General features: G+C 50.0%; 1 protein-coding gene across 1 annotated transcript; it reads left to right on the top strand.

Moving 5' to 3' along the window:
- Positions 1–3,468: 3,468 nt before the first annotated feature.
- On the top strand, positions 3,469–6,696 carry LOC138489445 (zinc finger protein 271-like). The gene is made up of 2 exons (XM_069617167.1): positions 3,469–3,535; positions 4,008–6,696. Exon 2 carries the CDS (start codon positions 4,011–4,013, stop codon positions 5,307–5,309), a length of 1,299 nt encoding a protein of 432 aa, XP_069473268.1. The 5' UTR covers positions 3,469–3,535; positions 4,008–4,010; the 3' UTR covers positions 5,310–6,696.
- The last annotated feature ends 4,594 nt before the right edge of the window (positions 6,697–11,290 follow it).

The following is an 11,290-nucleotide window of genomic DNA, read 5'->3' as shown; positions in this document are numbered from 1 at the left end:
GCATTAATGTATGATCCTGGATATGAAAGCTCCAGTATCTCCCGCCCTGCACCAGCATTAATGTATGACCCCGGGGAGCTATGAAAGCTCCAGTAGCCCCTGCCCTGCACCAGCATTAATGTATGACCATGGGGAGCTATGAAAGCTCCAGTATCCCCCGCCCTGCACCAGCATTAATGTATGATTCTGGATTTGAAAGCTCCAGTATCTCCTGCCCTCCAGCATTAATGTATGACATGACCCTGCATATCTCCTGCCCTGCACCAGCATTAATGTATGTCCCTGGGAGCTATGAAAGCTCCAGTATCCCCTGACCTGCACCAGCATTAATGTATGATCCTATCCTGGGGAGCTATGAAAGCTCCAGTTTCCCCTGCTCTGCACCAGCATTAATGTATGTCCCTGGATATCTCCATCCCTGCACCATCATTAATGTATGACCCTGGGAGCTATGAAAGCTCCAGTATCTCCTTCTCTTCACCAGCATTAATGTATGTCCCTCAGGAGCTATGAAAGCTCCATTATCTCCTGCCCTGCACCAGCATTAATGTATTTCCCTCAGGAGCTATGAAAGCTCCAGTATCTCCTGCCCTGCACCAGCATTATTGTATGACCCGGGATATGAAAGCTCCAGTATCCACCTGCCCTGCACCAAAATTAATTTATGATCCTGGGGAGCTATATAAGCTCCATTATCTCCCGCCTTGCACCAGCATTAATGTATGACCACGGGGAGGTATGAAAGCTCCAGTATCCCCTGGTCTGCACCAGCATTAATGTATGGCTCTAGATATGAAAGCTCCAGTATCCCCTGCCCTGCACCAGCATTAATATACGACCCTGGGGAGCTATGGAAGCTCCAGTATCCCCTACACTGCACCAGCATTAATGTATGATCCTGGATATGAAAGCTCCAGTATCTCCCGCCCTGCACCAGCATTAATGTATGACCCTGGATATCTCCTGCCCTGCACCAGCATTAATGTATGACCCTGGGGAAATATGAAAGCTCCAGTATCCCCTGTTCTGCACCAGCATTAATGTATGACCCTGGATATCTCCGGCCCTGCACCAGCATTAATGTATGACCCTGGGGAGCTATGAAAGCTCCAGTAGCTCCTACCCTGCACCAGCATTAATGTATGACCCTGGATATCTCCTGCCCTGCACCAGCATTAATGTATTAACCTGGGAGCTATGAAAGCTCCAGTAGCCCCTGCCCTGCACCAGCATTAATGTATGACCATTGATAAGAAAGCTCCAATATCTCCTGCTCTACCCCAGCATTATTGTATGATCCTGGATATGAAAGCTCCAGTATCCTCTGCCCTGTACCAGCATTAATGTATGACCCTGGGGAGCTATGAACGCTCCAGTATCCCCTGCTCAGCACCAGCATTAATGTATGACCCTGGGGAGCTATGAACGCTCCAGTATCCCCTGCTCTGCACCAGAATTAATGTATGACCCTGGATATGAAAGCTCCAGTATCCCCTGCCCTGCACCAGCATTAAGGTATGACCCTGGGGAGCTATGAAAGCTCCAGTATCCCCTGCCATGCCCCAGCATTAATGTATGACCCTGGGGAGCTATGAAAGCTCCAGTATCCCCTGCCCTGCACCAGCATTAATGTATGATCCTGGATATGAAAGCTCCAGTGTCTCCTGCTTTACCCCAGCATTAATGTTTGACCCTGGGGAGCTATGGAAGCTCCAGTATCCCCTGCCCTGCACCAGCATTAATGTATGATCCTGGATATGAAAGCTCCAGTATGTCCTGCCCTGAACCAGCATTAATGTATAACCCTGCGGAAACATGAAAGCTCCAGTATCCCCTGCCCTGCACCAGCATTAATGTATGATCCTGGATAGGAAAGCTCCAGTACGTCCTGCCCTGAACCAGCATTAATGTATAACCCTGCGTAAACATGAAAGCTCCAGTATCCCCTGCCCTGCACCAGCATTAATGTATGATCTTGGATATGAAAGCTCCAGTATCCCCTGCCCTGCACCAGCATTAAGGTATGACCCTGGGGAGCTATGAAAGCTCCAGTATCCCCTGCCCTGCCCCAGCATTAATGTATGCCCCTGGGGAGCTATGAAAGCTCCAGTAGCTCCTACCCTGCACCAGCATTAATGTATGACCCTGGATATCTCCTGCCCTGCACCAGCATTAATGTATTAACCTGGGAGCTATGAAAGCTCCAGTAGCCCCTGCCCTGCACCAGCATTAATGTATGACCATTGATAAGAAAGCTCCAATATCTCCTGCTCTACCCCAGCATTATTCTATGATCCTGGATATGAAAGCTCCAGTATCCTCTGCCCTGCACCAGCATTAATGTATGACCCTGGGGAGCTATGAACGCTCCAGTATCCCCTGCTCAGCACCAGCATTAATGTATGAACCTGGGGAGCTATGAACGCTCCAGTATCCCCTGCTCTGCACCAGCATTAAGGTATGACCCTGGGGAGCTATGAAAGCTCCAGTATCCCCTGCCCTGCCCCAGCATTAATGTATGACCCTGGATATGAAAGCTCCAGTATCCCCTGCCCTGCACCAGCATTAAGGTATGACCCTGGGGAGCTATGAAAGCTCCAGTATCCCCTGCCCTGCCCCAGCATTAATGTATGACCCTGGGGAGCATTGAAAGCTCCAGTATCCCCTGCCCTGCACCAGCATTAATGTATGATCCTGGATATGAAAGCTCCAGTATGTCCTGCCCTGAACCAGCATTAATGTATAACCCTGCGGAAACATGAAAGCTCCAGTATCCCCTGCCCTGCACCAGCATTAATGTATGATCCTGGATAGGAAAGCTCCAGTATGTCCTGCCCTGAACCAGCATTAATGTATAACCCTGCGTAAACATGAAAGCTCCAGTATCCCCTGCCCTGCACCAGCATTAAGGTATGACCCTGGGGAGCTATGAAAGCTCCAGTATCCCCTGCCCTGCCCCAGCATTAATGTATGACCCTGGGGAGCTATGAAAGCTCCAGTATCCCCTGCCCTGCCCCAGCATTAATGTATGACCCTGGGGAGCTATGAAAGCTCCAGTATCTCCTGCCCTGAACCAGCATTAATGTATGACCCTGGATATCTCCTGCCCTGCACCAGCATTAATGTATGACCCTGGATATCTCCTGCCCTGCACCAGCATTAATGTATGACCCTGGATATCTCCTGCCCTGCACCAGCATTAATGTATGACCCTGGATATCTCCTGCCCTGCACCAGCATTAATGTATGACCCTGGATACCTCCTGACCTGCACCAGCATTAATGTATGACCCTGGGAGCTATGAAAGCACCAGTATCCCCTGACCTGCACCATCATTAATGTATGACCCTGGATACCTCCTGCCCTGCACCAGCATTAATGTATGACCCTGAGTAACTATGCAAGCTGCAGTATCTCGGGATCTGCGCCAGCATTAATGTATGTGTCTTCTGCATCTATAGCTTGTACTTCCACCTTTGCCTGAAAGAAGTCTACATCAGAGTGGAAGCATTGCTCTCACCCTTAGAAGTTGCAGTAAGTTTCCTCTGGTATTGAAATGCTGGTCCAGCTCAAAAAAGAATTGAAATGCATTTGACAGGCTTTATATTTTTTAGGATTCATTCAAAACGCAGGCCTTTATTTGCTACATGTAAGTGTGAAATGAATGCTCTACCTTATTGTTTTGGCTATGTTATATTATGCCATGTGTCTTAGTCCAGATATATCGCCAGGTAGGACCCCAAGGCCCTAATTGTCATTTTCTCTCTTCTGATTGGTGGAGGCTCAAAAGGATTTATTTTGTTTTAATTATTGAGGATTGGCCAGCACAGAGGTTTCAAGCTGCTTATTTTTCACTCTTAAATGTATCTAAGGCAAGACACAAATGGCTTCACTGGAAATCGCCCAGGGAGTGTGTGAGTGGGGAATACATAGAGAATGACAGCTCTGCACTAGGCCTGTTATGATGACTTAAAATGATACTTGGTGCCTCTGCTTCCTCCAACAGCGAATGCAACGCCATCAGGAGATGCATGCCAGGCAGAAGTCCTACGAGTGCAAGGAATGCAATAAGCACTTTCCTCATCTATCACGACTGAGATCCCACACAGGAAAAATACCATTCAAGTGCTCAGAGTGTGAGAAAAGCTTCACACAGAGACCAAATCTGTACCAGCATCAGAGGATCCATACTGGAGGGCGACCATACCAGTGCACAGAGTGTGGGAAAAGCTTCAAACAGAGCTCAATTTTGATCAGCCATCAGAAGAGCCATACTGGGGAGCGACCATACCAACGTACAGAATGTGAGAAAAGCTTCAGTAAGAGCTGCAGTCTGTACAGGCATCAGAGGATTCATACTGGAGGGCGACCTTACCAGTGTTCGGAGTGTCAGAAAAGTTTCAAATGTTCATCTGCTCTCAAGGTCCATCAAAGGACCCATACCGGGGTGAAGCCTTGTAGGTGCATGGAATGTGGTAATCACTTTGATCAGTTATCAGCTCTGAGGTGTGATCAGAGATCCCACACCGGAGGGAAACCATACCAATGTACAGAGTGTGAGAAAAGCTTCAGTGTCTCCTCAAGCCTGAAGCGGCATCAAAATACCCATACAGGGGAGAAGCTCCATCAGTGCTCTGAGTGCAAGAAAAGGTTCACTCATTCCTCAACTCTGGTCGCACTTCAAAGGATTCATACAGGGGAGAAACCGTATCAATGCACAGAGTGCAAGAAAAGCTTCAGTCTGTCCTCCTCTCTGATTCTGCATCAAAGAGTTCATACAGGGGGGAAACCGTATGAATGCACAGAGTGCAAGAAAAGCTTCAGTCTGTCCTCCTCTCTGATTCTGCATCAAAGAGTTCATACAGGTGAGAAACCATATGAATGCACAGAGTGCAAGAAAAGCTTTTTTTTCTTCTCAACTCTGTGGCGGCATCGAAGGATCCATACCGGGGATAAGCCCCATGAATGCCCAGAGTGCAAGAAAAGCTTAATTGATAACTCCTATCTGATCTTGCATCAAAGGAGTCATACAGGCGAGAAACCGTATGAATGCACAGAGTGCAAGATTAGCTGCAGTGTCTCCTCAAACCTGAGCCGGCATCAAAGGACCCAGATACGGGAGAAACCGTATGAATGCACAAAGTGCAGGAAAAGCTTTAAGTGCTCCTCAAGTCTGAGACGGCATCAAAAGACCCATACAGGGAGGATGACCCATCAATGCACTGAGCGCAAGAACATCTTCAGTGCTGCAGCAGCAGCTCTGAACATGCCTCGTCGGACCCATACTGGGGAGATGCTGTATGAATGAGCCGGGGGCAAGAAACGCTTCCATTATTCTCTGCCCCAAGCACCCATGACACAATGCATTCTGGGGAGAAGCTGTGCAGGTGCACAGAGTGTAATAAGCCCTTAGTAGCAGGGGAGAAAACCAGATGCACCATAGCGACCGTAAAAATCCTAGAAGCAGCAATGAAAAGGATAACAGCCCTACCACCGCTCGTTCTCGGGGCCGAAAGCCATTCCACTGACCAAGGAAGCCCAACAATCAAACATGGACCACTCCCTTGAAACCGTTCCCTGCTAGTAAATTCTCTAAACTCTCCTTACACCCAAGGCGCTTCACCAGAGTCACTACCATAGAGTAGGCGACACTACCACAGTTCTCCTTTTATCTCTATCTTCTCTTCTACTCTAGTCAGCAACAAAGAACCTTGTCAAAATCCTATTAGATTACACACAAGAAAATAAATAAATAAATAAGCCCTTCAACCTGGTATGAATCTAGAGACGACAACAGTGATTAAAAGAGGTGTTTGACTCAATCTCGTTGCAGCTGTGTTGAACCTACATAACTCATTATTGCATCTGCTCTGATGCTGGTCCTCAGTGTACTTGGTTTGATATCTGACAGCAGAAACTTGCTAAAAATAAATTGGCCTAATACCAGCAGCTTTAGACGCTCTGCAGAACACAGAAAGGTTAAAAGAGGCTGATTTGCTCCTACTAGTGCCGAACATTAACGCCGAGGCATGCACGCAGAGCCCAGGTGCATTCTGTCTGCATGCATCGACACAACATCAAAGCTATCTTGCATTTTCACTCTGCCAGCTAACATAACTCCCCCCTCCTCTTTCAAATGTCCTTGAGCTCCTTGCCAATGGCAGCATTGTGTGGAGTAGAGCCCAGAAATATAACAGTACACCTTGATTTTAGGTTACGCCCCCCTCCCAATGGAATATAAAGGCTCATACCCTGAAATAGGAGATAGTAACCCCAAGAAAAAAATGAAAAATAATAAAAATAAAGAAAAGCAGAAGATGCAGCCAAACCAACAAAACTATGTAAAACATTAAACCTAGTGAAAATATGGTTAGTGGGACCATGAGCAGAGTGAAATATACAGCACTCTACAAGAAACACAGCATGGTGATGAGGGATTAGTCCATGACTGGTAATAAAAGTGAACATTGAGATTCATGATGGCAGGAAAGGGCGGTGAAGGAGGCACAGAGAGAATGCAAAATCAGATACCACAAAGCCCAGTATAGAAGAGACGCCCACTGGCTTCCCATTCAAAACACTTCCAATCACTCGCAAATGCATCTCCCACCAGGCACCCATCTACCTCAATCAGTGCATTGCTCGCTAAATAACCTCCAGAGCTCTTCGGTCCAATGCCAACACTCTTCTGCTCACCCTCCCCCCCCCCCCCCAGTACAACAATTCTAGATCAGGCAACTCTAGTTTCCCTGTAGCAGCTCCTAGAATCTGAAAACTCCCTACCAGCCAACATCTGCAACGAACCCTCCTTCCCACATTTCAAAAAAAGACTTAAGACTTGGCTCATTAATAAATACTAACTGAATGACAGCCACCCCAGCACCAAGTAACCAGCTGGTCAGAATGTAACCAAGTAAGATGTAAGAATGTAAATGAAACGTAAAGTATTTTTTAACACGTATGAACGCAAATTTCTTTGTAACATATAAGATTGTAAATATCCTTGTAACATGTAAGAATGTAAACATCCGTGTACCCTACACCGTGATACCCCAGGGTTTTGGGCGTATAATTAAATACAATAACTAAATAAATAAATAAATAATGCAATTCTGCCAATGTCATGTCAGGAAATAGATAGATAGCTATTCATGCATAATAGAGTCATTAGAGTAAAGACGGCGCTGAAGAACAAGACCTCTATTATGCCTTCTGCAATTAAGGTTGGAACAAACACATATGCAGTCATTCTAATTCCCAATTCCTCGGGAGGTATGTTAGGCTCCAGAACTCAATACAGGTCTAGAACGACTAGTGTGGCAACAAGGGTGGACCTATGATAACATTAAATTAACACGTGCAATAAAACATTTAACTATGATTACGCCACATGTGACAGGCTGGGGTATGGAGTATTAAGGACTCTACGGGCTCCATGATGTTGACCCTGGAGGTAGTTACAGGTTTTCCCCGGGGCTTCCCTCGCTCCCATGTCTGCTCATTTGTCCCATGTTTATAGGGTAAGGGAGCCTGTAGTGGACTCCTGAGAACACAGAGACTTTAGTGGGCTTCTGAGAACACAGAGCCTGTAGTGGGCTTCTGAGAACACAGAGCCTGTAGTGGACTTCTGAGAACACAGAGCCTGTAGTGGGCTTCTGAGAACACAGAGCCTGTAGTGGGCTTCTGAGAACACAGAGCCTGTAGTAGGCTCCTGAGAATACCGAGTCTGAGAACACTGAGCCTGCAGTGGGCTTCTGAGAACACAAAGCCCGTAGTGGGCTTCTAAGAACACAGCCTGTAGTGGGCTCCTGTGAACACCGAGCCTGTAGTAGGCGCCTGAGAACACAGTCTGTAATGGGCTTCTGATAACACAGAGCCTGTAATGCACTTCTGAGAACACAGAGCCTGTAGTGGGCTCCTGAGAAGACAGAGACTGTAGTGGGTTTCTGAGAACACATAGCCTGTAGTGGGCTCCTGAGAACACAGAGCCTGTAGTGGGCTCCTGAGAACACAGAGCCTGTAGTGGGCTTCTGAGAACACATAGCCTGTAATGCACTTCTGAGAACGCAGAGCCTGTAGTGGGCTCCTGAGATCCCCACGCCTCTGGTGGGCTCCTGAGAACACAGAGCCTGTAGTGGGCTCCTGAGAACACAGCACCTGCAGTGGGCTTCTGGGAACACAGAGCCTGTAGTGGGCTCCTGAGATTCCCAAGCCTCTGGTGGGCTCATGAGAACACAGAGCCTGTAGTGGGCTCCTGAGATTCCCAAGCCTCTGGTGGTCTCATGAGAACACAGAGCCTGTAGTGGGCTTCTGAGATCCCCAAGCCTCTGGTGGTCTCATGAGAACACAGAGCCTGTAGTGGGCTTCTGAGATCCCCAAGCCTCTAGTGGGCTCCTGAGAACACAGCGCCTGTAGTGGGCTCCTGAGAACACAGACGCTCTGGTGGGCTCATGAGAACAAAGAGTCTGTAGTGGGCTCCTGAGAACACCGATCCTGTAGTGGGCTCCTGAGAACACCGAGCCTGCAGTGGGTTTCTGAGAACACAAAGCCTGTAGTGGGCTCCTGTGAACACCAAGCCTGTAGTGGTCTCCTGAGAACACAGCCTGTAATGGGCTTCTGAGAACACAGAGCCTGTAATGCACTTCTGAGAACACAGAGCCTGTAGTGGGCTCCTGAGAACACAGCGACTGTAGTGGGCTTCTGAGAAGACAGAGCCTGTAGTGGGCTTCTGAGAACATAGAGCCTGTAGTGGACTCCTGAGAACACAGAGCCTGTTGGGCTTCTGAGAACACAGAGCCTGTAGTGGGCTTCTGAGAACACAGAGCCTGTAGTGGACTCCTTAGAACACAGAGACTGTAGTGGGCTTCTGAGAACACCGAGCCTGTAGTGGGCTTCTGAGAACACAAAACCTGTAGTGGACTCCTGAGAACACAAATAATGTAGTGGACTCCTGAGAGCACAGAGACTGTAGTGGGCTTCTGAGAACACAGAGCCTGTAGTAGCCTCCTGAGAACACCGAGTCTGTAGTGGGCTCCTGAGAATACTGAGCCTGCATTGGGTTTCTGAGAACACAAAGCCTGTAGTGGGCTTCTGAGAACACAGAGCCTGTAATGCACTTCTGAGAACACAGAGCCTGTAGTGGGCTCCTGAGAACACAGAGACTGTAGTGGGCTCCTGAGAACACAGAGCCTGTAGTGGGCTCCTGAGAACACAGGCCCTGTAGTGGGCTTCTGAGAACACAGAGCATGTAATGCACTTCTGAGAATGCAGAGCCTGTAGTGGGCTCCTGAGATCCCCATGCCTCTAGTGGGCTCCTGAAAACACAGAGCCTATAGTGGGCTCCTGAGAACACAGCACCTGCCTGTAGTGGGCTCCTGAGATCCCAAGCCTCTGGTGGGCTCATGAGAACAGAGCCTGTAGTGGGCTCCTGAGATCCCCAAGCCTCTGGTGGGCTCATGAGAACACAGAGCCTGTAGTGGGCTCCTGAGATCCCCAAGCCTCTGTAGGGCTCATGAGAACACAGCGCCTGTAGTGGGCTCCTGAGAACACAGAGCCTGTGGTGGGCTCCTGAGATGCCCACGCCTCTGGTGGGCTCATGAGAACACAGAGCCTGTAGTGGGCTCCTGACATCCCCAAGCCTCTGGTGAGCTCATGTGAACACAGCACCCGTAGTGGGCTCCTGAGAACACAACGCCTGTAGTGGGCTCCTGAGATCCCCACGCCGCTGGTGGGTCATGAGAACACAGAGCCTGTTGTGTGCTCCTGAGATCCCCACGCCTCTGGTGGGCTCCTGAGAACACAGAGCCTGTAGTGGGCTCCTGAGATACCTACCTCTCTGGTGGGCTCATGAGAACACAGCACCTGTAGTGGGCTCCTGAGATCCCCAAGCCTCTGGTGGGCTCATGAGAACACAGAGCCTGTAGTGGGCTCCTGAGATCCCCAAGCCTCTGGTGGGCTTCTGAGAACACATAGCCTGTAGTGGGCTCCTGAGATCCCCAAGCCTCTGGTGAGCTCCTGAGAACACAGCACCTGTAGTGGGCTCCTGAGAACACAGAGCCTGTGGTGGGCTCCTGAGATCCTCACGCCTCTGGTGGGCTCATGAGAACACAGAGCCTGTCGTGGGCTCCTGAGATCCCCACGCCTCTGGTGGGCTCCTGAGAGCACAGCGCCTGTAGTGGGCTCCTGAGATCCCCAAGCCTCTGGTGGGCTCATGAGAACACAGCGCCTGTAGTGGGCTCCTGAGATCCCCAAGCCTGTGGTGGGCTCATGAGAACACAGAGCCTGTAGTGGGCTCCTGAGATCCCCAAGCCTCTGGTCGGCTCATGAGAACACAGAGCCTGTAGTGGGCTCCTGAGATCCCCAAGCCTCTGGTGGGCTCATGAGAACACAGTGCCTGTAGTGGGCTCCTGAGATCCCCAAGCCTCTGGTGGGCTCATGAGAACACAGCGCCTGTAGTGGGCTCCTGAGATCCCCAAGCCTGTGGTGGGCTCATGAGAACACAGAGCCTGTAGTGGGCTCCTGAGATCCCCAAGCCTCTGGTCGGCTCATGAGAACACAGAGCCTGTAGTGGGCTCCTGAGATCCCCAAGCCTCTGGTGGGCTCATGAGAACACAGTGCCTGTAGTGGGCTCCTGAGAACACAGAGCCTGTAGTGGGCTCCTGAGTTACCTACCTCTCTGGTGGGCTCATGTGAACACAGCACCTGTAGTGGGCTCCTGAGATCCCCAAGCCTCTGGTGGGCTCATGAGAACACAGAGCCTATAGTGGGCTCCTGAGATCCCCAAGCCTCTGGTCGGCTCATGAGAACACAGAGCCTGTAGTGGGCTCCTGAGATCCCCACGCCTCTGGTGGGCTCCTGAGAACACAGAGCCTGTAGTGGGCTCCTGAGATACCTACCTCTCTGGTGGGCTCATGAGAACACAGCACCTGTAGTGGGCTCCTGAGATCCCCAAGCCTCTGGTGGGCTCATGAGAACACAGAGACTGTAGTGGGCTCCTGAGATCCCCAAGCCTCTGGTGGGCTCCTGAGAACACATAGCCTGTAGTGGGCTCCTGAGATCCCCAAGCCTCTGGTGAGCTCCTGAGAACACAGCGCCTGTAGTGGGCTCCTGAGAACACAGAGCCTGTGGTGGGCTCCTGAGATCCTCACGCCTCTGGTGGGCTCATGAGAACACAGAGCCCGTCGTGGGCTCCTGAGATCCCCAAGCCTCTGGTGAGCTCCTGAGAACACAGCGCCTGTAGTGGGCTCCTGAGAACACAGAGCCTGTGGTGGGCTCCTGAGATCCTCACGC

The sequence above is a fragment of the Ambystoma mexicanum genome, chromosome 9 (assembly GCF_040938575.1).
Source record: "Ambystoma mexicanum isolate Mex_15411 chromosome 9, UKY_AmexF1_1, whole genome shotgun sequence".
Taxonomy (NCBI): Eukaryota; Metazoa; Chordata; class Amphibia; order Caudata; family Ambystomatidae; genus Ambystoma; species Ambystoma mexicanum.
Note: the sequence above shows the minus strand (reverse complement) of the source record. Positions and strands in the feature narration are given on the sequence as shown.